At 41.3% G+C, this 26653-nt stretch overlaps 1 protein-coding gene across 1 annotated transcript in view; it reads left to right on the top strand.

The window, feature by feature from the left end:
* Window positions 1-681: 681 nt before the first annotated feature.
* The window catches only part of TAF1A (TATA-box binding protein associated factor, RNA polymerase I subunit A), a 650793-nt gene continuing 624821 nt past the window's right edge, over window positions 682-26653 (top strand). Inside the window, exon 1 of the mRNA XM_044057862.1 lies at window positions 682-2172. Within this exon, the coding sequence (XP_043913797.1) occupies window positions 1996-2172 (177 nt within the window). The 5' untranslated portion in view covers window positions 682-1995. The remainder of the gene's footprint in view (window positions 2173-26653) is intronic.

The following is a 26653-nucleotide window of genomic DNA, read 5'->3' as shown; positions in this document are numbered from 1 at the left end:
TAAAGCTTATCTAAAAAATAAGTGGCTATGTTCTTGTACTAACCCATTATGAGTGTTCTGATATATCACAGTATACCCAAAATATATCCAACTTCTGTCCTGGTGTTTAATCCTTTGTTCCTACCGACCGGCCTTAACCTTATATCTTGACATAAGTCATACCTACAAATCTTACTATGTTCAAAGGCTGGCTTTTGTTGTTGAGATATAACAAATTTGTATGTTCTTATGTATACTACATTTTGTTTACTTTATACTTGATTGATTATTGTAATATGTGGATGAAAATTTACTGTTACTCATTGAGCTTTTCTCCCTGGGCCTCCGCTGAAAAAGGACCTGTGTCCAGTCGGACTCTCCTGGTAAACAAATGTATATACTTTATTTAACATATTATATATAACAAACACAGACACACAGTGGATATAAAAAGTGTACACACCCCTGTTAAAATGTCAGGTTTTTGTGATATAAAAAAATGAGACCACAATACATAATTTCAAAACTTTTCCCACCTTTAATGTGGCTAACAACCTGTACAATTCAATTGAAAAACAAATATGTTAGGGGAAAATATACAAAATAATAACTACAATAAGCTGGTGTGTGCACACCCATAAACTAATACTTTGTTGAAGTACCTTTTGAGCAATAGTTAAAAATGTCCCTATTTTAGGGCATTTGCCCCACTTTTATTTATGGCTTTGTCCAGATTTCTGTCTCTAAGAGGTTGGGAGGTATGGTTAGTCCCTTTAGGTCAGTATCTTTTTTTTAAAAGGGAGACCAAAGGTGGTATTCATACTGACTTGGGGAAATTTGGTCCGGGCACTTCCCTCATCTTTTTTTCAGTAAGTGCCATGTCGTCTTTTGCATCCACCAAGGTACCACCTTCTCAGACAGTTGGGGCCTCAGTTTAATGTGCCAGAAGGACAGCACGCTCAGGAGTGCAGCAACTCCCCTATGGTGCGCTACAGTATCAGTACTTGAAAAAAAAAATCAATCCAATAACATGGTGCGAGAATATAACCCACTGCCTTCTGATCTTGCAGTCCCAAAGGAGAGTTGATCATTTAACTATTAACACTACTGGATATAATATTCCAGCAACTTTCTGAGTTGACGAGTAATATTTAAAATTTCTCCATCGCAGACTTCACGTCCGTCAAAAAATACACGCCGACCCAACACAAAACCTCTTATTACAATTGCACTGGAATTATTCGATGAATATTTACACTCTCACACTTATACTCCTTAAGAACATGAATTACTTCTTCCCAGACGTCAGCGAGATGCTAGTGGTGGGACGGATTGGGCGGGGTTTACTACTGCATAGTTGAGGTGGAACGGTAGCAACAGTAAAACTTTGCTAAATTGACTTTAATAATTGATTGCGTTCGTGGAAATTCCTCGTTTCCATATGGAACTATTGTGCCCTCCAGTGTTGGATTTGCTTATTGCTGCTCAGCAATTGTCAACATGCTCACGTCTGGTAATTTATATCTCTACATTTTGGATGAATTGAAGAAATCAGTTAACATTACTTTTTCAATATAGGGGTTGAATTCGCCCTTAACCGTTTTTGAAATGTCTGCATTTGTAAAACAATTTCGTATCATATCGGACTGGGTGTACAATGTATACATGCAACGTTAACACGCTATTAGTTCATCAGATGTGACACTTCTACTATCTTCTTACTAGTATGTAGTAAAACAGTGAAATAAATCCACTAAAACTTTGAATGAACTAAAGCTATAACAGCTTTCAACACATTTTAAAGGGAGGTCAAATTTACTTAAACTGTTGTTGACCACCGAACCATAATATGGGGAGGACATGGCAGGTTGACGTTTCTGCGCGTGCGTACGAGTTGCACTTTTCATGTGGATTTTGTTTAGGGAGTATGCTTGGTTTGTTGAATTTCATGTTGAAGGGTTGATTTTTTTAAATAACTTTTAACATTTCTTTAAATGGAACTTAAGGTCAGTACTAATGCATCATTATAGTTGGAATGAAAAGGTAACTTTCCGGAGGTTCGTAGAAGTATGTCAGCGGCGAATTCAAGAGGCACTTTTACGGTATCGATGGCAGGAGGCAGCTGAACTTCTTCGGAATTACTTTCAGTCACTGGAGGACAAGACAACTTTCCAGCGGCGGTGGGCTCCAGAGGTGGGTTGTTTTTTTTAAATTTGTTTTTGAAGTTGGGGAAAGTGGTGTTAAAAGACATTTTGTTAATTTAGTCTCTTTTCGGGTAACTGTAAATTATAGCACGTAACAGATGAATGATTTTGTTTAGATAAGTATACATGTATGTATTTCTATCAAATTAAGTACTAATGTTAATGCTGTTTTATAATATGAGTGAATGTTATGTGATAATGGTCTGTTGGGGCTGTTATGATGATGCAGTTTCATTTTACAGACGCGTGTCTTGCCTCTCAGATGTAAATTTATGTGGACTCCGTGCAGTATGGTGACTATTACAGTTAACCTTTTTTTTCTACTGTGTACACTGTAAAGGACCTTTAATTTCCTTCTTGTTTAACTGTTTTAGTCTCTTTCATAAACTAACTTTTGAAGGAGAAATGTTTTGAATATTTGGGATCCAGGGGCACTGAATTTGATCCAGCATGCAGTCAAGTTTGAAGATTACAAGTTCATAGGTAGGTACTAGGCTATCTGCCCGAGGGCATTCATAAGCCTAGCCAGAGTGCGTCAAATTAACTGAGCCTCTGTCAAGATGAGCCAATGAAGTGATCCCGGGGGTGTATTTTCTGTTACCCATCCACTTGTCAAGGTGTCTCTTGAATGTTAGTGAGGGGCTTTGCCTAATGTAGTTAGGAATTTTGTTCCAAAGTATGGGGAGTCTCTGTGACAGGAATCTATCCCTCCAGCATGTTCTATTTATTGTTGTGGTGAGGTTTAGCTCACTAGAACAAGTGGCTTGCAGTGACTTGGATTTCTGTAGGTGGAGCATGTCCATTAATTCTGAATTGGACATGGCTTTGTAAGTCAGGCAGAGATCACCTCTGAGTAAGTGGTATGCCACTTGAGTACAGCCGGAGTTATTCCAGTCGGGCTGCATAGGACATATATTTGAGGCCAGTAATCCTCTTGGGTTAAGTACTTTTGTGGTCTTTCCAGCTGTTGGAGGTGTCTTGTGGGGTACATCCCAAATGGGGCAGTGTATTCTATAATGGGTCTGATGAATGACTAGTAGAGGGGAACTATAACCTCTTTATTTCTAGATGCGAACCCTTTAGTAATTAGATGGACTACATAAAAGGATTTGCTAACTACTTTGGCAATATGATTGATGAAGGAGAGATTACTATCTACCTGGGTCCCCAGATCTCTTCTGTATTAAGGGGGTTGCCACCTATGTGGTAATTCATGGGCGTTTTGTTTTTCCCAAACGGGATGATTATGCAGTTTTGGCATTTAGCTTGAGAGCATGACTTTGACACCAGGTGTCCATCTCGGTAAGGCCCTTTTGGAGAATGTCCGAGTCAGCCGGAGAGTCAATTATGGCTCCCAGTTTGCAGTCCTCGGCGAACTTGGTTAGCCATAGTCCTGTGTTTGCCTGTACTTCTGAGAAGTATATGCTGAACAGTAGGGGTCCCAGGACTGAGCCTTGTGGGACACCAGTTGTGACTGGTTTAGAGTCTGATCTGGAGCCCGCTATTCTTACCGTGTGTGTGTTCTGTCTGTAAGCCAGTTGGCAACCCATCTCGTGACGTAGGGGTTTATGTTCAGGCTTTTTTTTTTTATAATTCCCGAGTGGGGAATGGTGTCAAAAGCCTTGGCGAGGTCAAGGTAGGCTGTGTGAACCACATCCTCATCTATAGCCTTGGTGACTGTCTCGAAGAAGTCAACCAGGTTTAGTAGGCATGATCTGCCCTTAAGGCCGAACGGGGTCGGGTCAAGTGTTTGAGGTTCCCAATGTCTTTTGTTAATGAGTTCCATGATGATGTGCTCCATAGCCTTGCAGACCAGGCTAGTCAGGCTTATGGGGCGATAGTTACCAGGGTTAGTTGTAGCCCTCCTTTGTGGAGTGGAATAACTGTTGCTGTGCGCCATTCTATGGGCATGTAGCCTGTGGAGAGGCTGAGGTTGAGCAGTGTGTATAGGTGGGGGGTTTAGTTCATTCTGTAGTTCGTGCAAGACGCAGCCTGGGACACCATCTGGCCCCATTGATGCTGTGCTTTTGGCTTTTGAAAGGGCTGTTTTCACCCATGCATCTGTGATTTCTGGGACACTACACTTTTCCGGTATTGTTGTGGGCCCTTTTGGGGGGGGGAGAGGGGGGTGATGTTTGCACTGTATCTATCTGCCAGGATGTTGGCAATATCAGTCAAGTAGGTACAGTATATTTTGTACTATTTTGCACTAGTTTCGGAGCATATCTGCGAGTTGCCACTTAGATTATATTTTGCACTAGTTTCGGAGCATATCTGTGAGTTGCCACTTATATTCTTGACATAGCTAAATAAGGCTTTGTGGTTATCTTTCGAATCCTTGGCTATTTTTCTTTTGAAGTTACCCTTGGATGATTTTATGAGAGACCTTAGTTTCTTACTGATACTGATCAGGGATGTCTTTCCTTCTTGGGATTTGCTTTTTTTCTCAACTAGTTTCCTCCTTCTATTGTATAGCCTGGTTTCCTTCTCTTAGGAGAGTGAGTCTTGGTTTTGCTAGGGATGGCATGATCCATGCATCCTTGTAGGTGCTCATAGAGTGCATTTGTAAAGGTTCCTGCATCTTGGACACTTATCCTTTAGCATGGGGGGCCGTGAAACTTACCACCTCTGTCTTAAGTAAGGTGAAGTTTGCTATAGAAAAGTTTTTCACTGTGGTTTCCTTGGTTGGGGGTGGTAGTGTGGTGTGGTCATCCAGAGTGATTAGTTTATGGTCTGATCTAACCAGTGATGGGTTGACCTCCGGTGCGGAACACCTGTCGCCCATGTTGGTGATGAGCAGGTCCAATATGTTTTCACCTCTGGTAGGGGAGTTTACCAGCTGATCCAGGGCATTTGAGTTGATAAATTCCAGGAAGCGCTGGACCTGGGAGTTTGTACTTGAGTAGTTTTCCCAGTTAACGGTAGGGTAATTGAAATCGCCAAATGTCAGGGTGTTTGGTAGGACCTTCATGTTTTCTAGTGTCTCCAGAAAGGTGGAGTGGTGGTCCTGGGTCATGGAGGGTGATCTGTAGCAGGCCACAATTTGCATTGCAGATTTGCCCGATGTTAGTTGCACATGGATGATCTCAGAGGTATCATGCTGCGCCACTAACCTGGAGGTGTAGGTATCCTTGATGAATATGGATACACCACCTCCTTTTGTGTTTCGGTCCATTTTCTGTAGCCGAAATGTGTGGTATGAGTTGTAGCCCGGTAGTGCTGGGGTGCTCTGTGAAGCCTTGAACCAGGTTTCAGTTACTGCACAGATGTCGACGTTCTCCATACTGAGGAGTGCTTTGAGCTCGTGCATTTTGAGATTTAAACACCTGGCGTCGAGTAGCATAACCCTCACTTTTTTATTTGTGCTGTTTATGAAGGTGGATTTGACTTTTGAGCCTTGCCTAAAAAAGGCACTATGGGGGCAGCAAGAGCCTTGGCCAGTATTCGAAAGCCTAGGGGTCACAGGTGCAAGCCATCTCTTACGAAGCAAGAGGCTTGTCGAGCATGTCATCCCAGGCTGACAAACACTGGATCCCCTCTGAATGACACCAGAAGCTTAGCCAATTGTTAAAATTGATCATTTTTTTGTTTATACTGTGGCGTCATTCTTGGTGAGGGCAGGATGCTACTCGGGGTCAGGGTCATATCCGCCTGGGCTACATGATCAGAGATATCTTCCATGTGTCTTTTCATGTAGTCCAGAGAAGTACGTCTCAGGTCATTCACACCAACATGAACAGTGACAGAGTCATATTTGTACTTGTTCTGGAGTGACCGGAGTGCTTGTGATATGTGGAAGATTCTGGCTCCTGACAGGCAGCTAACGGTAACCTTGCCCTTGTTAAGCCTAGTGAGTGGAACGTCAGTGTGCCTGACTATAGAGTTGCCTATTACTAGTGTGTTGGGTATGTTATTTCGCATTAAGGGCTGTGATTGTGCGGCACACTGATTTTGTGTTTTATGTGTTGTCTGGTTTGTGACGGGAGGTGCAGGTTTTATGGGTGTCTGCTTTGGAGGTTTCTGATGCTTTTGCAGGTTTTTATTTAGAGCCGCCGAGTATGATTTTGTGTATTTATTGCCAGTGTTGGTTTAGTATGTCTATGTGAGGCTGGAGGTGTGGTGCAAATGTTAACCTTCTTCTCATGACTGCCTGTTCCAGTCTTGGGTGTAGAGAGCTTAGCCTCCAATTTAGCTATATAATTGCATCTGTCGCATATGTTAATGTTTTGTGGTAGGAGGAGAGGGTTGTCTATGTACATGTGGCAGTTGTAACATTGCCTCAGGATACCCAGGTTCACCAGCTGGACTGGAGAGTATATTTGATTATGCCAAATTGAGTAATGTTATTTGAAATGGGAACCACAAGAGGAGAGGAGAAAGATGTGGTAAATGTCCTGCACAGTGTTTAGGCAGACTGTGACATCATATCCCATAAATGGTTTCTGAACAAATCAGTCAGATTTGAAGCTGGTCATTGACTGGTGGTAAACCATTAGCTAGCCATAAGCAGGCCCAGGTCAGACCTGTCCCCTGTTGCACTAAAGACCCCCGACTGTGATCCAGGTGACTCAAGTTCAAACTGCAGCCTGTGCTCTTTAGAAACTAGATGGGGCAGAATACATTTTAGGGAACCACAGCGGTTAGTACTGCAATGTAGCAGCACTGCAGCAGCTTCTTCAGTTTGGTTTCCAGCTCGGATGTTTTTTTGTGTGGAGTCTCGATGCCCTCAGTGTGTCCATGTGGGTTTTCACTGCTCCATTTCTATGGCTAGGTGAAGCTCCATTTCTGTTAGCATTGTGAATATCTGAACAGACTTTTTCAGCTGTCGTAATGGCAGATTATTCAAGTCCTAGATTAAGGCTGCTTTAAATCCACAAAAGTTCATTTTTCAAAGCCTTCCCTGATCACAAGATCAGATTGTTGAAGTTCTCCTTGTTCTAATTAGTATACTGTTGCGGTATTTAGACTGCTTTATAGTATCACAGTAGGGAGTACAAGATTATCTTTATGGTATATCTGTATTACCTGACTGCTGTACTGCTACTGCACTTGAAACTACTCATTTACATTATCTGTAGCTGTTAGTTACTTCATCCAGGGCCATTGAGTTAGACTATCCATTGTTCATTGTTTTTACTGGCTATGTTGAAGCCACATTAACCTATTTGATTAAGCTATTCAGTTGAATTTGCCACCTTTACTGATCCTACTTACTCTGTCACTTTTACAATTCATTTTTTGCACATTTCTACTACTGCAGTATTCACAACTCAATTTTTTATTCTTTAGCCATATCTTATATATTCTATAGTTTATCACGTTTTTCTGGTCCAGTCAGTTATCCTCTTATTAACCTGTCCGATACCCCTTCATCTGTACTAGACGGTACAAAATCTGACAGCTGTATCTCCTTCTGTAGCCAGCCTGATAACTGCTTTATGCTTACAGAAAACTCTTTATTGTTACCTTACTATGATTTAGTATGTGCGAAATGTAATTATTTACTTATTTAACTTGGAAGCTAACTTCTCACCTCAGAACACATTCAGTAAGCAGAACACGTGTACACATATAGCACAGACCACTTCCAGTAAACCAATTTATGAAGAAATTGTTAAAAGAAAGCCGCCTAAACCTCCCTGGGTAAAGACTAAGAAACCTCCAGCATTAGTTCACACACAACACACCCACCTTCACACCACACCCAAGACACAGGCCACAGAGAGTCACAAGGGTGTGGGCTGTAAGGACTTGGAGTCTGCATTATAAACCATGGTAATGTTTTAAAAATAGGTTACTCTGTTGTAAGGCATATGGACACCATGCTCACCAGGCTAGATGAGTATAGGGTGACACTTTGCTGTTTTTCTGTTGCCAGGATCCAGGATGTAACAAAGGCTCTTAGATCCCACCATCCTGAAAAATATGATTATGACCTGATAGCGGTTAGTGTGGGGGTGAGCAACATTAGATGCTCTTCCTAGAGGAACATGCAGAAGATATGGTTTGCTGTGCATATGTCTTAGGCAGTAAAGACACTGCTCTTGAGTGATATTTTGCCATCATTCAGAATGATTTCAAGATTCAAACACAAGATAATTTAGCTTTAATAATTGGCAATGTAGTTGGTGTCATTCTAGGGGAATCCAGTATGTGTCAGCTTGGGATGAGATGATTGACAGGTCTTCTGTTTCACCAGGGATGGCCTTCACCTCCCTTACCAAGGCTTTTGCATTCTGTCTACAGCTTTTGCTGTCCCAGTAGTGTCTTTTTCCAGGCAGAGTCCATTTGATGGACATTCCAACCTAGTAAATTCTAATTTTTAACACAATATGGCTCTACTAAGTGCCAGAAGTCTTAAAAAAAAACAAAACATAAAAAAAGCCCAAACTTGAGGCTATCTTGCAACTTGAAGACATTTATAGCTACAGAAACATGGTTTCAGAGCAAGGAGTATACTCGCACACTATCCTGGGTATAATGGCTATCACGTCTTTAGACCCTCTAGCAATTGTGGAGGAGTGTCCGTATTTGTCAAGGATATCGTCACCTCCTGACAGATTCCTTGGGACACCACATGCGAACTTCTAGAATCCAAATCACACTAAGCAAGACTAATTACTGCTTCATGGTTAGCAATAGAACACCCTGCATGCCCCCTTCCGAGAGTGATAGCTATCTTAACATATTAACTGAAATTCCCATTAAACCCAAGCTCTTTCTACTGGAGAACGTAAACTAACTCTCTTTCTCTCTCTCTCTCTCTAATAATGCTAAAACCCTGTCAATTTTCTATAACTTCTGCACTCCTCTCTAACTTTGGTTCCCAAGCCTTGTATCATTTAAACAAGATCTTTTTTTTGTAACAAATGTTCTGCACATTGGGCTAGTGGCTTGGGTTGCTTGATGGCACAGGCACCAAGAATAGGTATGCCCATCTTGGGGAAGGGAGGAGCAGTGCTGGCCATAAGCTTCCACTCTCCCTCAGGGAAGAGGTGGTGATGCAAAGGGGCATTCTCTGGGTGAACATTGGGCTCGCTAAGCTGTTGATGGTTAGCTGCTTTCATAACAAATGTGTGGAAGCATGCATTTGCAAGAGGAAGTCTTTGTGGGCTACTGCAGTGACATGGTTCACATATCTCCCTGTCCTGTTGGGAGAGGTAGTTTGTCTAAAATTGTCATTGCTGTAATGTCCACAGGAGCACTAATCACCTTTCATCCTGCCTGAATGGTTACTCCTACAGAATCTTTCACCTCCGCTCTGGGTGGAGTCTCCAGAGAGGAGGAGTAAGTGGGCACCCTCTGATTGAGGAGAAGAATAATGACTGATACTTGGACAGTAGTCACAAAGAAAAAAATAATGAAACACACACTTAATCCTAGAAGTACGGCTGTTATAGTTTGTATTGTACTTTGTCAGCTTGAATATTGAAGCATTGGAAGGATTCTGTGCAGATTATACTGTTTGTGTTGTCTAGTATAGCTGTAGTATTGTCTTTCATTATCTCATCCTTTTTCACCAGTGTTGCCATCTTCCCGATTCACTTGTAACAAGGACTTAGTATTATGATATTCAGTGTCAGTGAGCTACCCATTGCCTTTTTGATAAATACGGCCAAATTACCTAACTTGATTTTAGAATTTAGATTGTCCTTCTGACACGTTCTGCTACTTTTGAAGTGGAGACTAGCATATTTGTGATTGTGTAAGTAGCTATATAAATGTGTGTATTGACTGTACATTGTGACTGTTTATTCTGGTATGCAGTTCCTTGCAAATGTAATTTATTATACATTTTTGTGGGGTACATTCAGTGGACACTGACAGCTAATTTGTAACTTTTTTCAGCAAATTTTAACCGGAGGGCATATTTTTTAAAAGTGGAAATTCTTGGTGTATTGTTATAGATCATTCACTCAGTCACTCACCATTTTCACCACAGCATGTGATGCTGGAAGTGTTATGGTACATTTTCCCCATCATGCAAAATATATCTGTGATATTTATTATTGTGCGCACATTAGTACATGCACGGGGTGCATCCATTAAAGTCGGTGGATGTTTACAATTTGTTTTATTAGTAACTTCCACATGTGGTAGTATGTACTAATTGGAATGCTCATTACTACATGTAAGTTGCTACATACAGTGATGCATGTTTGAACAGTAGCAAATCGCTTAATCATAGAATTCAAATTTCCAGCTTATGAAGGTAACAGTGTGCGTCATAAATTAAGTTGCTAGTTCAGAATTAGATTACTTTATAAACGTTACACTAAGAAACTGCACCTTTAGTTTGTAATAAGGTCAGTAATCAAGCTGTAGTGATCTGAAGTATCACTAAGGAGGTAACTGCCCCCACTATGGTCCTGCATTTCCCTGCTAAGCAAAACATGTTTATCTATTTTAGTGAATATGATCATTCTCATATTCAAAGGTGCAAAATTAGGGTTAATGAGAAAATTGAAGAATCTAATTTAAAGGCTTTGCAGGCTGTCAAGTTGTCTCTGATTCCATCCAAAGCTTGTGAACCACATCAGATTAAAAAAGTTCAGTGTGCAGTAGCAGTTTAAAATTAGGATCAGAGATATAGCTTTAAGGATAAAAAAAAAATAAAAATAATTCAGTTTAAAAGAAGTGTGCTGTAATGTTTTATCTGATGTTGTAAATCTTTGTTTATTCATTACAAATAGGACTTTGGTTCCGTTCTCTGAACCGATATGGCTGTTTCCAAGGTCGTGCCATCCAAAAACTGTCAGCTAAGACCTACCCACAATGCCCCTCAACTAGTCACTCCAGATCTCGTTTGCCGCGTTCCTCATTTGCCGCGTTCCTCGTAAGACGTGCCAGCCATCTCTCTCTCAAAGCTAAGTGGAAAATTGTGATTTTTAATTTAGTTTCTCCTCAAAATTTCTTATTTTTTTAGTCGATTTAGCCTTTTCTCACTGTCGCCTATAATCTACTTCTGTTCCCTATCCTTTACCCTGGTAATTAAATTTCTACCATTTTTGGTACTGTCCCACTCTCCTGCCTTTGGTAGGCCCTTTTAAATACCATAGCTGGTATTCTCTCACTTTTTTCTCTCCCTTTTGTTTTTTCTATTAGGATAGCCTTGTTGCCTTACTATGTCAGACAAAGCAAAGTTTGGGTTTAAACAATGTGACAAGTGTGGGCATAAGATGCCCAACTTGGAAAGGACACGTTCATTGTGTCTACTGTTTGGGCGTGGATCATATTAAAGCTGACTGTGACATCTGTGCTAGTTTTAGTAGTCATACACTAGCAGAACATAAAAATAAGCTTATTTTAAAAGATTTAATTAAGACACCTTTTTCAGAGGCTGTATCTGGGTCGGAGGTCTTACCCCCTCCAAAGATGAAAAAACATAAGGAAAAACTGAGTCACTCTGTTCCTGCATCTCCGTAAGTTACAGAACCTAGTTGGCTCTGTGTTTCGCCAGCACCCTCGGCACAGACCTCTCTGCAACAGGCTCTGTATTTTCTTCCTTGGTGCCTTCCATGATATTTACCCCTATTTCGGTTCCAGCCTCGGCACCAATGACTTTGGTGCCGTCCTTGGATCTGACATTGGCTCCTATGTCTGTACCTGCTTCGGCACCATCCCCGGCCACTGTGCCAATAGTTTCTTCGGCTCCATCGGTTCCTAAACTCGAATATCTGCCAAGGACAAGATACTCTTCATCTTATGACCCTTTTTTGGGGAAGAGGTTTAGCCCCTTTCTAGAAAGACCCAATTTCTCCATCAGCAACCTCCTTTAGATCCACCAGGAGTTTTTCTGAATCAGACCTAGTGAGGGTTGTGGACCAGCTTCTGGCAGCTAGGGGATCCAGGAGATCTCTGTACCGTTGTCCACCCCAGTGCATATTGTCTCTGCTCAGACAGCAGTTGTCAGCACCAACCACCCTTGCTGCATCAGCTGTCTCGGAGCAGTGCTTGGATTGTCCGTACCTTGGTACCTAGCCCGGCACCTATTTTCTCGCTGGCGCCATCTATGTCCATGGCTCTGACTGCTTCCAGTCCTCTCGGAACCCCTCACCTCCTCAGGGTGGGGTTTGGTCCCAGTTCCGAGGTTGTCCTCCTCGGTTCTAGGCTTCCATCCCTCCTCTGGCGGTACTGCTTTCCAGGTGATGGAGAGGGTCCTTGCATCTGCAGGCTCACAGTCAGCACCAGTGACAGCATCAGAACTCCCTCCTAGCATGCAGCTGTCCCAGCCCCCTATTTTGGGACCCCGGACACGGGAGCCAAAATATCACCCTTTGAAGGGAATCCCTTCTCCAGAGTCCTCCTCAGAAGATCCCACTTGGGAGCCACCCCAGAAGAAGCGGTACAAGAGGAAGCACCTTGATTCCTCTCTGGGGAATCCTCACAGAAGACTCTGATTGTGATGAGGGGAAAGGGTCCCCACAGTTTCCCCCGGATGACGTATTATTAGGAGACATTCTCAAAATCCTCAAGCAGCAGGGAGACTGGAAGTCCTCTAACCCTTCTTCCTGAGGAATTGGTATTCTTGCACGCTTTCCATGCCCGGCCATCTACTTCCTGGGTGACCCCACTGGCAGATGACCTTGTTAAGCTCATTGTGCTGCATGCCTGGAAGGCTCCAGACAACGTAGAACCTGTCTCCCGGAGGCCAGACAAAATCTACACCTGAAGACCAGCCCCACTGGTCCAAGCGGTTGACGGTTGATTCTATGGTCATGGCGGCAGCCACCAAGAGGGAACTGGCAGAATATTGTTCCACTGTCCATCCTCCGAACAGGGAGTCTCGGACCATGGACAGACTAGGGAAGCACACCTATGCTTCAGCGACCTTCGCCATTCGGTCGCTGAACTATCTGGCACACTTCGCTCTCCTCCAAAGAGACCTAATTTCCAGAATGTATTCCTCTTTGGTGGGGGTACTGCCTGATGAGGTGCGTGACACTGTCGCCTCGCATCTAGCTACCCTTGAATCCATCTCAAACTCCTCGATGCGTTTGATATCTCACACCACCGAGGGGGCAGCTGGAGATGCCGCATCAGGCATTGTCATGAGACGTAATGCGTGGATGTGGTTGTGTGACTTCACAGACCCCTTTAAATCTTCCTTCGTCAGTGCACCTGTCGACAAATCTGCACTTTTTGGACCCAAAGTATGAGACACACTTGCACGAAGTGAGAAAGACGGAAAGACTGTCTGCTGTTGGCATACGCTTTTCCAACTCCCAAAGGTCATACTCCAGGAACCAGAAGGGAGGAAAAATGTGGTTAAAGAAATCCCAAGGATCTTTTTGTGACACTTGTGGTGAACAATCCCCCCGGGGCAGAGTGAGCAATTCATCTGGAAGACTCCCCTTTCGGGATAGAGGGGGTCCTTGTAACCACGGCGCTAGAGATTCTTTCTCCGGTAGACCCTACCAGCGCTCCTGAGCAGCGGCCCGATTTGCTTCCCTCTGGAAGCAGTCTGGGATCATTTTTCTGTCACCTGCCAGCCTGACAACTTTACTACCAATGTTTGGATGCAGAGAATAATATCCAGAGTCTACCAAATACCATTCGATGTAACTCCCAGACCCGTCCAACGAATCCCCGATGTACCACTCAGAGGGTATTAGCAGCCTTAGAAATAGAAAAGCTGCTAAGAAAGAGAGTCATCCAACCAGACCAGACCGGATCCGGGTTTTACTCGAGGTTCTTTTTTGTGCCAAACAAAGACAGGGAACTGGAGACCAATGCTGGATCTCAGCCTATTGAACAAATTTATCAAACCTCAAAAATTCCGAATGGTCATGGTACACTCCATTCTCCCCTTCCTAGGGAGGGACAATTGGATGTGCTCTATAGACCTCCAGGACACGTACTACCACATAAAGATGGATCACCGCACCCGGAGGTTTCTCCGCTTCTGGCTGGGAGCCAATCACTACCAGTTCAGGGCACTGCCATTCGGTTTCTCAACAGCCCCCCCAGAGTGTTCACCAAATGTATGGTAGTTGTGGTAGCTCATCTTTGACTACAAGGATTCCGTATCTAGACATTTGACTCCTTACTGCTCCGACCAGGAATCTCCTAGTCTGCAGTCTCTCTTACACTCAAGGTCCCGCTCTCCACTTGAGGATTAGAATCAACAAGGACACATTTCAAATGTCCCCAACGAAGACACTGGAATTTATTGGAGCAGTCTTCGACACAGCATCCTGTCAAGCTTCTCTTCCCCCCTCACAGGCTTTCAAAAATAAGACACCAAATCCAAGACCTTCTTCCTCGGACCTATGTACCAGCACGCTTGGTACCGCAACTCTTGGGCTCCATGGCGGCTGCCATTACGTTAGTACCACTGATGAGGCTGCACATGAGAATCCTGCAGTGACTCCTTTCCGCACAATGGTTGTTTCTAACTCACCCACTCAACCACATGATGTGTTTTACAAACCATTGCAAGGAAGAAATGCTATGGTGGATGAAGCCACAGATGAATTTTTGGTGTCGAACTTTCTGTGTTCCTCAGCCTATGGCCCCAGTGACCACGGACACTTCCCTGTTAGGGGGGGGGCATTTCCAGGGAAAGGTGGTCCAAGGCACCTGTTCCCTCATGGAGGCCAATTTGCACATGTCCTGGAACTGAAGGCAGTTCTCTTAGCTTTGCAAGCTTTCCATGCAGCCCTACCTTCTGGGACCATTGCAGTTCAGACAACATGTCAGTCGTCTGGTATATCAACAAGCAAGGCAGAACCAGGTCTTACCACCTGTGTCGGGAAGCCATGAGGATTTGGCACTGGGCGATAGCTTCCAACTGCTTTCTTATAGCAACACACATTCCTGGGAGTTCCAACCTTGTTGTGGACAATCTGAGCAGGAACATCTTGATACCCCACGAGTGGTACCTCAACCCTGTAAGAGCGGATCGGATCTTCCGACACTGGGGCAAGCCTTGCTGCTATCTGTTTGCTTACCCCCTAAACAACAAATGCAGAAGCTACTTTGTCCTGATTCCCCCCTCAGGGGGGAATCCCTGAGGGATGCTGTAACGCACGATTGGCCCCCGGGTCTCCTGTATGCCATTTCCCCTCATTCAAAATTTCTCCAGAAAGCTCAGAGGTTGAGATGCAAAGTGATCCTCTTTGGCCCCGTCCTGTTTCTATGGCCTCATCTGATTCACAGCCCGTGGATCCTGTATTATTCCCAAGACCTGTTATCTCATCCTTGGGGACTGATTCATCCGTATCTCCACAGTCTCAAGCTCACAGCTTGGTTCCTCCACTTCCAGTGATTGCCAGGCTACCTGACTTTGGTGCTTCAATCTCTCACAAGTCCTCCTTTCGAGCCCTTTGATTTATGTGATTTAAAAATCATGGAAAACCTTACTTCTAGTAGCACTTACATCAGCGAGAAGAGTATTTGAGCTGCAGGCCTTGAGTGTCAAGAGACCTTACCTGATCTTCCACACGGATAGGCTGTCCCTTCGTATTGACCCTTTTTTCTTGCCCAGGGTAATTTCTGGATTTTTGATTAACCAATCTATTGACCTGCCTGTTTCTTCCCTCAGCATTCTAATAGAGGGGAGTACTTTTGCACACCCTTGATGTGCATCGGCAGCTTTGTTGTTATTTGGACAGGACTAAATCTTTCAGGAAAGTGGATCAAATGTTTGTGGCATTTGCAGGACCCAGATTGGGTAAACCTGTTTCCAAAGTGACTTTATCTTCCTGGCTTAGAAACGTCCTTACCTCTGTCTACCAACAGAATTAAGCTATCCTTGCCTTCCAGAATAAAGGCTCATTCTACCAGATCTATGGCTACTTCTGTAGCATTTCACTCCAGAGCCTCTATGGATGATATCTGCGCAGCAGCCACTTGGGCAAGACCTCACACCTTTATCTCTCATTACAAATTGGATTTGGCCTGTAGGGGACAAGCATCTTTTGGTTCTATGTTGCTCAGGAATATCCTTCCTTAGGGTCACCCAGGACTCGAGTAGTTTGGGACTCTGTCCTATTTGTGATGAATAAACAGATTTACAACATTGGCTAAAGAAGTTATGTCTTACCATAACGTTCCGTCTGTGTTGTAGATCTTTGTTCATTCATTACTTTCCTCCCTCCTTCCCCCTGCCTGGACTCCTGGTGGACTTTAGGAACTCCTGGTTGGGGTATTTGCTCAGACAGAGCCTTCTACTATTTTTCTATTATTATCCCTATTATATAGGGGTGGGCAGACTCGATCTGGAGTAACTAGGAGAGGGGCATTATGGGTAGGTCTTGGCTGAGAGTTTTTGGCTGGCGCGAGCTTGGAAATGGCTGTATCTGTTCCGAGGATGGAACCGAAGTCATGTTTGTAATGAATTAATAAAGATCTACAACACAGATGGAACGTTATGGTAAGACATAACTTTTTTTTTTTTTTTTTTTTTGAATGTATTGTTACAGTTGTCACTTTTTTTTCCTTTTGCACTGTGGAATGTGGTGCAGTACCTACAGCATCGTAATTAATGCATCCACCCATCATGCAAAATATTTTTCTTAAATCCTTCATAACATGATAGTTTTCCCTTTTCCAGTGCCACTTACATTTTATCCTTTAATGACTTGTGTAGAAGTAGCTTGTTTCCAGTGCCACTTACAAATGACTTTTATAGAAATAGCTTGGGAATGTGTTCACTGACTTTAGTTGGCACACTGCTAAGCATTCATACTGATACCGCCACTATTGTCTTCTTCCATGATGCAGGTATTTCCTTTTTTTCAGTAAAAATATGATTCTTATAACACGGCTTGTATGGTAAAGGTAGTCGAGATTGTAGAAAGGTGGAATATCCGAGAGCGTACCTACTACAAAGTAAATGCAAGACAGCTTGCCATTATGCAGGATACTGTTTTCTTCACAAAAGAGCCTAGTGTGAAAGCAAAGTGATTACCTTTACAGACAGATTTCTCAGGGTACACTGTGTAATGCAACTGCTTACATCACTGGCTTTTCTGACATCACTCAAAGGTTTGGGCATGTCCTCAGTTGAGACGCAAAATATGTGAAACTAATTTTACAAGGAATACAAGAATACACCGAAACTTTAATAAATTTAATTAATTAGGTAATAAGGATACAAACATACACAAATATTAGTATAATGAACTTGTTTAATTTAGCATTTTAACAAGTGCATGTTTGTTTCTTAGCACATCACACAAATTAATTTTCATTTGGAATGTTGGAATGTGATGTGTTAGGGGTTGTGTATTTCAATAAGCTGTATCAATATGTTTGGCTTAAATTTAAATCTGTAGGTTGCCTGCACATGTGGTGAGGGAGCAGGGCAACACAGACACCTAATGCATGTCCCATCTTCAGAGTGTTTAATGGCTGTGCATGCAAGAAGTTGGGAATTAACCTGAAAGCAATCCCTGCCAGCACTATGGTGCTGCTGCAGGTACCTCAGTCTCCTCAACATAGATTTGAGATGCTATGGAGGCGTAAGAAGATTCAAAGAACCCAATGGACAATGACAAGTCCTGGGAGCAGCTGATGATCAGCGATTGGGAGACAAAAATAAGCTCAAAAATGTTTAAATATGACAGGTACTCACAAATGCAGTACACTAAACTGCGTTCTTAACTTGATGTTCAAGTAGGACTTCAAAGATGACTGCACTTTGTTCAACAGCTTAATTTCAACTCTTCGAGTGTTTAAAAGAAACTGAGAAAAAGTGTAATTGAAATTATTTGAGTAAAATTCACTTACTCCCTAGTGCAGTGCTTAGTTGCCAGGATACGAAGGAATTTGCAGAACCTGAAAGAAAATCAACTAGAAAAGGTAAAGAGAAAACACAGACTGGTAAGGATTCTAAAGCTTTACTGCAAAAAGCAGTTCAGGATATGGTTTCCAGTAATTTAGAGGAAAAAAATAAATTGAATCTACTCAGAAGTGATTACAAAAGTATGGAAAAATAGAAGAAGCTTTAACTAGCTATTCAGAGAAACTGGTAGAACTGCAAAAAGCGAGGTTGAAATGAAGAAAAGGATGACCGAGTATGATTCTCCTCAAGAAGAGCTGTTTCAAAAAATAGTGGAGTCAGAAGTCAGTGTGCACAGAAAGATTTACTTGTAGGTGGGTACTGGAGCTTGATATATGATAGTGAGGATGCATTATGGGGACCTAGAATGGAATGTATAACGAAAAAGGATAGATTTCTGATTAAAATTTATGAAAGTATTGGATATGGAAGGTATGAATTCAGTAGCAGTAACTTGTACAAAATTTACATATTATTCCCCAAGGTACACTGACTGGACTAGACTAGATGGAAATTGTATTTCACAGGAGCATGTACATTTAATTGAAAGCTTCCACGTGCATCTGGTAACTATTTCAGATCATGCAAGGTTAAAATCTAAGATAAAAATGCAGGGTAATGAAATAAAACAGACACTTGCATTTTCTCACCTACCTTTTAAGAAGAGATCACTTTAAGGAATGGGTAGTGGAATTCATTCTAGAATTGCAAAGGAAGATGGAACTTTCGGTACTTGCATATTATAGCAACCAGATTTCTGAAGCGGGAGAAATGTTTGTTACCGCAAAAACAGTTTTCTTAATTCCTTAACCTCAAAAGGGGGTTGTGTAAGCAAGTAAGCGGAAGTGGGTCACAGTGGGAATGAGGCACGAAGAGGATCAATGGTCAGTTGTCCTGCTCCTGGGGGGTCTCATTCGTTCCATGGTGGTAAAATGCATCACGATTCCTGATCACAACCTCAGCAAAGGGAAGTTGGTCAGGAATATACCATGTCACTGTTACTGACTAGTAGTCATCTAAACCACAGGTGCCTGTCAGGACTGGTAAGTAACGGAACAGTGATCTCTCACGGACTGCTGTCTTTCTCCCTAGCAGGACTCCTGTGACAGTGGTGGTGAGCCTTATCCCGCTTCACACAGATGGCTTTGTTAATCAGAACCACTTACATTGCTTGCCACAGCATCTGTAAATGATGAATGATTCACACACATTCCTTTCAAATTTGACAATCGCAGATGCCACTGTCTACACACAAAGGGCTTTGAAAAGGTCCTGTTGTCTTGTTTGGAAACTTGCTACTTTTTATGAGTTCTAACCTTAATGACAACTGCAAAGCACCGGTCCCATGTTTAGGTCGGGAGCAGACACTACCCAGGAAGAGGAATTGTCTCATTATTCCTCTTAATATGTGAAAAACAGTGTTTCAGAATAATACTGAAGAGTTTACACTCCCCTTGTTAGGTTACCAGGAATCCTTTCACAGAAACACAACCATGTCTGCCACTTCGGAAATCTGGTTGCGATAATATGCAAGTACCGATATTTCTTCACAAGGAATAGCTAGTGAGTGAGATAAGATGAACATGGAGTTTAAAATAGAGTAGAAATAAGAGATGTGGTTAAGAAGTAATAGGAATTACTTAATGGGGCTGAAAAAGATTGAAGTATTTGAGAATATGGGGAATCTTGCAGAACAAGAAAAGCAACTGCAGAGTACTAAAGAGAAAATAAGGGAGTGTTTAGAGAATATGCATGAGTTTAGAAAGATTGTTGTTAAGCAATTATTTTTTTATAATAACTTAAGGGCTCAAAAACTTTTAGCATAGTGACTTAGGCAACAGAAAGTAGAAATGGTTTCGCCAACTTGGGGGAACCTATGACAAGAAAGGTAACCAGAGATCCTGTAGAGGTATTGGAGATAATTCATACATTTTATATACATTTGTATAAAGCAGATGAATTTGGAAACAGAGCACAAATTTGAGGCTCAATTATGCCAAGATCAGAGGAGGAGCGTGAGTCTTTGCGAACAATAGTTAAGATAGGAGGTGTAAAAGTGCTGTGATGGATAATCAGTCTGCATTGAAGTCTCCAGGAACAGATGGTATCACTGTGGAAGTCTGGAGGGAAGAAAATGATAAAAATCTGGAATAATTTAATATTCTAGAAGGATGGGGTGTGCCAGCTTTTTCGAAGACAGCTGTGGTGACCAGTCCCAAATCATATTGGTACCGTTTCAGTTTTAAACTATGGTTATAAAGTGTTTCTCTGCACAAGCTAAAGTAATGTCAAAGATATTGTCAACATTGATGGATGTAGATCAGTTTGGTTTTATGGAGGAGACGGAAAACATTTGACAGCATTAATAGAACATGCATTATCTAGAGGGAAGCAGAATGTAAGAAAATACTGTTATTTGTGGATCTTGATGCAGAGAAAGCAGAAGCTGGGATTGTAGGTGTTGGATAATGTAAGCATTTGCACCCTCTGATACGATAATAAGGTTAATTAGGAGGATATATGAAGGCTTGGAGGTAAGAATTAAAAAGGGAGGATTCCTCTCTGATTAGTTTGAACAGAACAAGGTAAGGGGCCCTCATTCCCATTTGTTTTATATTTAGAACCACTGGCAAAAAAATAATAAGGGACTCAGAAATTCAATTGGTATGGTAATCAAGAAAAGTTGTCTTTATTTACATATAATATTATTTTGTACTTGTTAATCCAGAAAAGGATATTTTGGTGCTATGGAACATTTTGAGACAGTTCCAGGTATTTTTGGGGTATAAAATTAATGATTATAAAACAAAGGCTCTAACCATAGATTAGCAAAAAAATGAAGAGATATTCCCTTTTGCTGCAGTGAACTGTCCAATAAATAATCCACAAACCAAAAGACAGCTGGTTCACCCAGGCTGACACTGTGCTGAAAAGCAAATAAACTGTCTGTGCAATCCAGTAATAAAAGTTCTGTTAAAATCCAGAATTTAATGAAAAGAATGAAATAAAAGAAAATAAGAACAAAAATAAAAATTAAGTCCCTTGTCCAACAGTAAGCGCTTTTGAATAGTTCTTCTTCAGATTGTATAATCAAATGGGACATTCATCTGTGTATGTGTATATATATATATATATATATATATATATATATATATATATATGTATATATATATATATGTATATATATGTATATGTATATATATGTGTATATATATATATATATATATATATATATATAAGCCAGTCAAAATTATTCACCCAATGAGAATATCAACACTAAGGTTCCAGCCTATCCATGTTTGGATTTCTCCATCTGATTTGCATAAACCGGGTTAACAATCCCATTTTCTAAATGGATGCCTCACACAGCTTGCTAATGTTCAGTACTAATGAAATATGCGAAGTAGGTGATGTTAGTAACCAGTGGCACTTCCAAAAGAAGTAACAGATGAAGCAGCTAGCTTTCATGCATACTTAGAAGCATGCCTCACACTAATGTATTGAAGTCAGAATATGCAAAATAGGTGAACTAAACAGCCAATGGTGGCTTCCAAAAAACAGCAAAAGACAAATCTGATAGCCTTCATGTATTCTTATTGAAAAACTTGTCAAATAATCCCAAAAGCAGTTCTTTACATATTTCTAATATTCAATAAAGGAAAAAATGGCACAAACAATAAGTGGATGATCTAAGTAGCCAATGGTGGCTTCCAAGGTGCGGCAAAAGACAAATCTGCTGACTTTCATAAATTCCTATTATGAAACTTCTTTTCTTTAATCTAATTAAACCAAAATAAGTTTTTCACATATCTCTGATGTCCAGTGATGGGGATAACAAAAAAAAATATATATATAGTAGTATGCATCGCTATCAATAAAATATAGGCAATGTCATTACTAAAATTTCATTTCTCAAGACGGGAATATAGCAGGACAATTACTAAGTGACAATAAATATCAAGGCTCCATGTCTTGCATGGCCACATTTGTACCTCGATAAATTCACGTGGTGACTGCCTGTACATTTTTCCTGAGAAGAGTATGGGTATGTTGTTTCACGCTAGCAATGTATGCAAATTTCAGACTTCATTTCATCCATGCAAAGTCAGTATATATAAGTGTCTGACTTCATCCCATCCACTCAAGATCAATAGGGAACTTTTACTAGAATTCCACCATCTCTGTTCAGATGTTTATCATATTCTCCAGTTTTGTATTGATGAAACCAGAGCAGGAAATATATGGGCATATTAAACTACAAATAGCATATGTCGACAGCATCAAATCTTCTAATCTTGACACTAACATAATCAAACTTCCGTTAGGATATAAATGCTCTTATAAAGCAAAACAACAAGTATGTTATTTCACTATAGCAATGTATGCAAATGTCAGACTTCATTCCATCCATCCCAGATCAATATGTATAAGTTTCTGACTTCATCCCATCCATTCAAGATCAATAGGAAAGATTCCACCATATCTCTTCAGATATTTATCATGATTGTTTTGCTAGTTTCATCAATACAAAACTGGACAATATGATAAACATCTGCCACAGTAGTCAGGAGTTGGCAATATCAGTTGGTTCTGTATATTTAATGCCATTGTGCTGTAACTCGGAGCAGGTCTGAGTGTTGCCATTGAGATTATTGACATAGCTATAGAATGGTTTGTTGTTGTCTTTAGAGTCGGTGGCGATTTTGTTTTCGTAACTAGATTTGGAGGATTTTATGAAGGATCTCGGCTTCTTACTGAGGTTGACCAGGGAGTTCCTCCAATTATGGGATTTTACTCTTTTTTTGCAGCAGTTTCTTTCTTCTGTTGTAGAGATTATGGCAGGGGACCACCAGATTGGCTTCCTTTTTTTTGGAGGACAGCATCTTGGCTCTGTTAGGGATTGCACAATCCATGCACTCGTGTAAGTGCTTCTAAAGTGCATTTGTGCAGGATTCAGCAGTCATGCCTCTGTTGCCCATCAGCATGGGTGTCGTGAAGTTTGCCACTTCTGTCTTAAGAAGTGTGAAGTTGGCTTTGGAGAAATTTTTTATGGTGGTTTCCCTAATGGGGTGGAGGTGAGATGTGGAGGTCTAGGGTGATTAGCTTGTGACTGGATCTGACCAACGAGGAATTGACCTCTGGTGTGGAGCACTGGTTGCCCATGTTGGTAATAACCAGGTCTAGGATATTGCTGCCCCTGGTGGGGGTGTGGATAAGTTGATCCAAGGCATTGGAATTTATGAATTTGAGAAAATGTTGAGCACAAGAGTTGGTACATGAGTAGTTTTCCCAGTTAATGGTGTGGTAGTTGAAATCGCCCATTATTAGGGTGTTAGGTTGTACCCTAATATTTTCCAGTGTATCAAGAAATGAGGAGTGGGAATCCTTGGGCATGGGGGGGGAGATCTGTTGCAAGCTGCAATTTGGATTGCGGTCTTGCCCAGGGTTAGTTGCACTTGGATAATCTCGGATGCATTACGCTGAGCAACTAGCCTGGAGGTGTGGATATCCTTAATGAATATGGACACGCCTCCGACTTTAATGTTTTGGTCCAGGTTAGGTGGCCAAAAGGTGTGGTATGAATGCGTGGTAATGCAGGGGTACTCTCTGGCGCCTTGAACCAGGTCTCTGTCACTGCACAGATATCGATGTTCTCCATTTTAAGGAGTGCATCGAGTGAGTGCATTTTGAGGGTTAGACTTCTAGCATTGAGTAGCAATACCCTCAGATTTTGCTTGCTTGTACCTGTTACGGTGGTGAATTTGTCATTTGAACCTTGCCTAAAAAAGGCACTGTAGGGGTGGGTAGAACCTTAGCCAGTATCCGGAATCCCAGGGGCGACAGGTGCAGGCCATCTCTGGCAAAGCATCGTGGTTTGTCAGTCATGTCATCCCAGGCAGACGGATACTGGATCCCCTTAGAATGACACTAGAAGATCAGCCAATTGTTGAAGTCTATCATTTTGTCATTGTACTGTGGTGGTATTCTGGGTGATGGCAAGATGCTACTCCAGGCTAGGGTCATACCTGCCTTGGCTACAAGATCGGACAGCTCCTCCATGTCCCTTTTCATGTAGTCCAGGGAGGTACGTCTTAGGTCTCCAACACAGGCTTGGGGACTTAGAAGCCCACAAACAGTCTTGGACACAGCAAATCTGTATCCGGACTAGACTACCCACAGGAAAGGCAGGAAACAAGCATAGATTTTTTTTTTAAGTGGAAAGAGAGAAATGAGGAGGAGAAACTAAGTGGATTGGCCTTCTCAAATGTTCTCCCTGTATTAGGTAGAATGAGGTAATGACATTAGACTGGAAGGAGTGTCCCAGATCAAATTTACAGTAGGGGTGGGCAACTGCAAAGCCACCAACTATAAGAACTGCATACAAATAGGGAGGGAAGAGTTGGAAACAAACTGCAGAAATGCTTCTCTCAGCAGAAAAGCAGCAGTGAGCCTTTAAATGAAAGTTTTAAACAGATAAAGGAGCCTCTAGAGAAAGCTTTTAACTGCAAACAAGTTATGACACACTCCTTGGCAGGAGATCAGAATTAAACAACCCAAACGGATGCTTAATAAAAGTGGACAATTTCCAGTTAATACCTCACACACAGTGAAACTAGCTAGAAAAGTATGCTGTAGACAAAGTGCTGTGAATAACATGAAAAAATAAGCAAAAAAACAGGATACTTGATGTTATGTATTATAGATCCGAGTTTGCTCAGTGTCCTTCCTATGATTAGCTCAGTGTGAAATAGCAGAAACACTCACAAACTTAACTTCTTATGTTACAGAGAGTTGAAACCTGAGACAACTTTATAAAAAAAAAAAAAAGCTCAAAAGAACCAGTGAGGTGCTTACTCCTAGCTGTAGTCCAGGTGACCCCAGTCAGCCAATGACCATAGACAATCCCCTCTTACTGAAATGCCTAATGACTTTGGCTAAACCAAAATGTCCTTGAACATGTGCTCAGACACAACCTCTACAAACACTAGGCCCAAACACAAGCCTGAATATGGACACTGCTACCCACACAACTTTGGTAGAAACAAACTGCAGAAATGTACAGCAGAAACATAACAGTGAGCCTTTAAATGAAAGCTTTAAACAGATAAAGGAGCCTCTAGAGAAAGCTTTTAACTGCAAACAAGTTACATGACACACTCCTTGGCAGGACATCAGAATCAAACAACCCAAACAGATGCTTAATAAAAGTGGACAATTTCCAGTTAATACCTCACACACAGTGAAACTAGCTAGAAAAGTATGCAGTAGACAAAGTGCTATAAACAACTCGAAAAAAATAAGCAAAAAAAAAAAAACAGGATACTTTGAGCAAACTCGGATCTATAATATATAACAGTGTCCTTCCTTCTATTAGCTCAGTGTTTCATATGACTTTTCTTTTCCTTTTGTTCTATTGCCATGATTGAATTTTCTTCTAAATTACTATAAATAAACTGTCATCAATTCCAGTGTCGGTTATATGTCGTCGGAAGACAAGGTATTGGCCTATAATTTTTAGGATAACTTGCAGGTTCACTCTTAAGTAGGAGCATTGCTGTTAACCAGGTTAGTGTTTGTCTGGGGTGTGCATATATAGAGTTTTTACTCATGGCTAAATCTTCATGCAAAGATGTTAATACTTTTCGCCAGAAGTTAGGTACTGCATCTGGGCATGTGGTTTTCCAATTGGAGGCTTTTCTTAACTTTATCTCACTCTCTCTGGCCATTACTTCATCCCATTTCATATCGTGCACCTTTGAACTCTATTCTTTCTTTTAATTTTTTCCATTTAGCATATTTATATTTCACAGGATATTCATGGATATTTTTCCAAATGTTTCTAGTTCTTCTTTTTTGGGTGGTCTTTCAATTCCTTTTACCTTGTTTCCCAATTCTTTGTAGAACTTTTTAGGGTCATCATTAAATTGCTTATGTACTTTCCTTTATATTTAACTGTGCATCTTAGTTTTGCTGCCTGTACTGAGATTTTTAGTTTATTATTTGCAGTAGAGCAAGACAGATCCTGATCCGTTATAATACTGTGCATTGCTTTTATCAGGTCTATTATTCTGAGTATTTTTGTTGATCTCTTTTCTCTTCTGTACTCTCATAACAGTGACACTTCTTATCTTAATTGCTTTATAGTTTTCTCTATTTGATACTTCCATGATGGTGTTCAATTTCTCCCCTTCCTTTCCCTTACTACCCTGTGTTCTTTTGGTAGAACTTTAGGTTTAATGGTGGACAGAATGTTGAAACTGCTACTTCACAAAACCTCGAATACTGAATTTCTGAACTGCGAAGTCTTGCCCCCTTTTTGACCCATGTTAGCACTTGTTTGTTGGTGTGGCGCGGTTGGAAATGTAGACATTTTGAGTTTTTTTCGAAATTTTAAAGTGTTTGTGGTTCCAGTTTTGCAGAAATGGTTCGGTGATGTGGCTGTTGGGTAATACGTGATCGACATTTATAAAGGTAAGCCGCATTTTATCTTTTATTAACTTAGCTGCACAGTAATATATCCAGTTTACTTCTCTTGTATCGCACAGATCTTTATGGACAGTCCTAATTGCCTTATTCATTTTTTTTTTTTTTTTTTTTTTAATCAAACTTCTGACTCTTTGGGTTTTATTGACCTTCTCCAGTCTATGTCTAGCTATCTCTGTTAAATCAAGCAACTCTTCTC

This window comes from Protopterus annectens, chromosome 1.part2 (assembly GCF_019279795.1).
Source record: "Protopterus annectens isolate FY-2018-M chromosome 1.part2, PAN1.0, whole genome shotgun sequence".
Lineage (NCBI taxonomy): Eukaryota > Metazoa > Chordata > Ceratodontiformes > Protopteridae > Protopterus > Protopterus annectens.
Note: the sequence above shows the minus strand (reverse complement) of the source record. Positions and strands in the feature narration are given on the sequence as shown.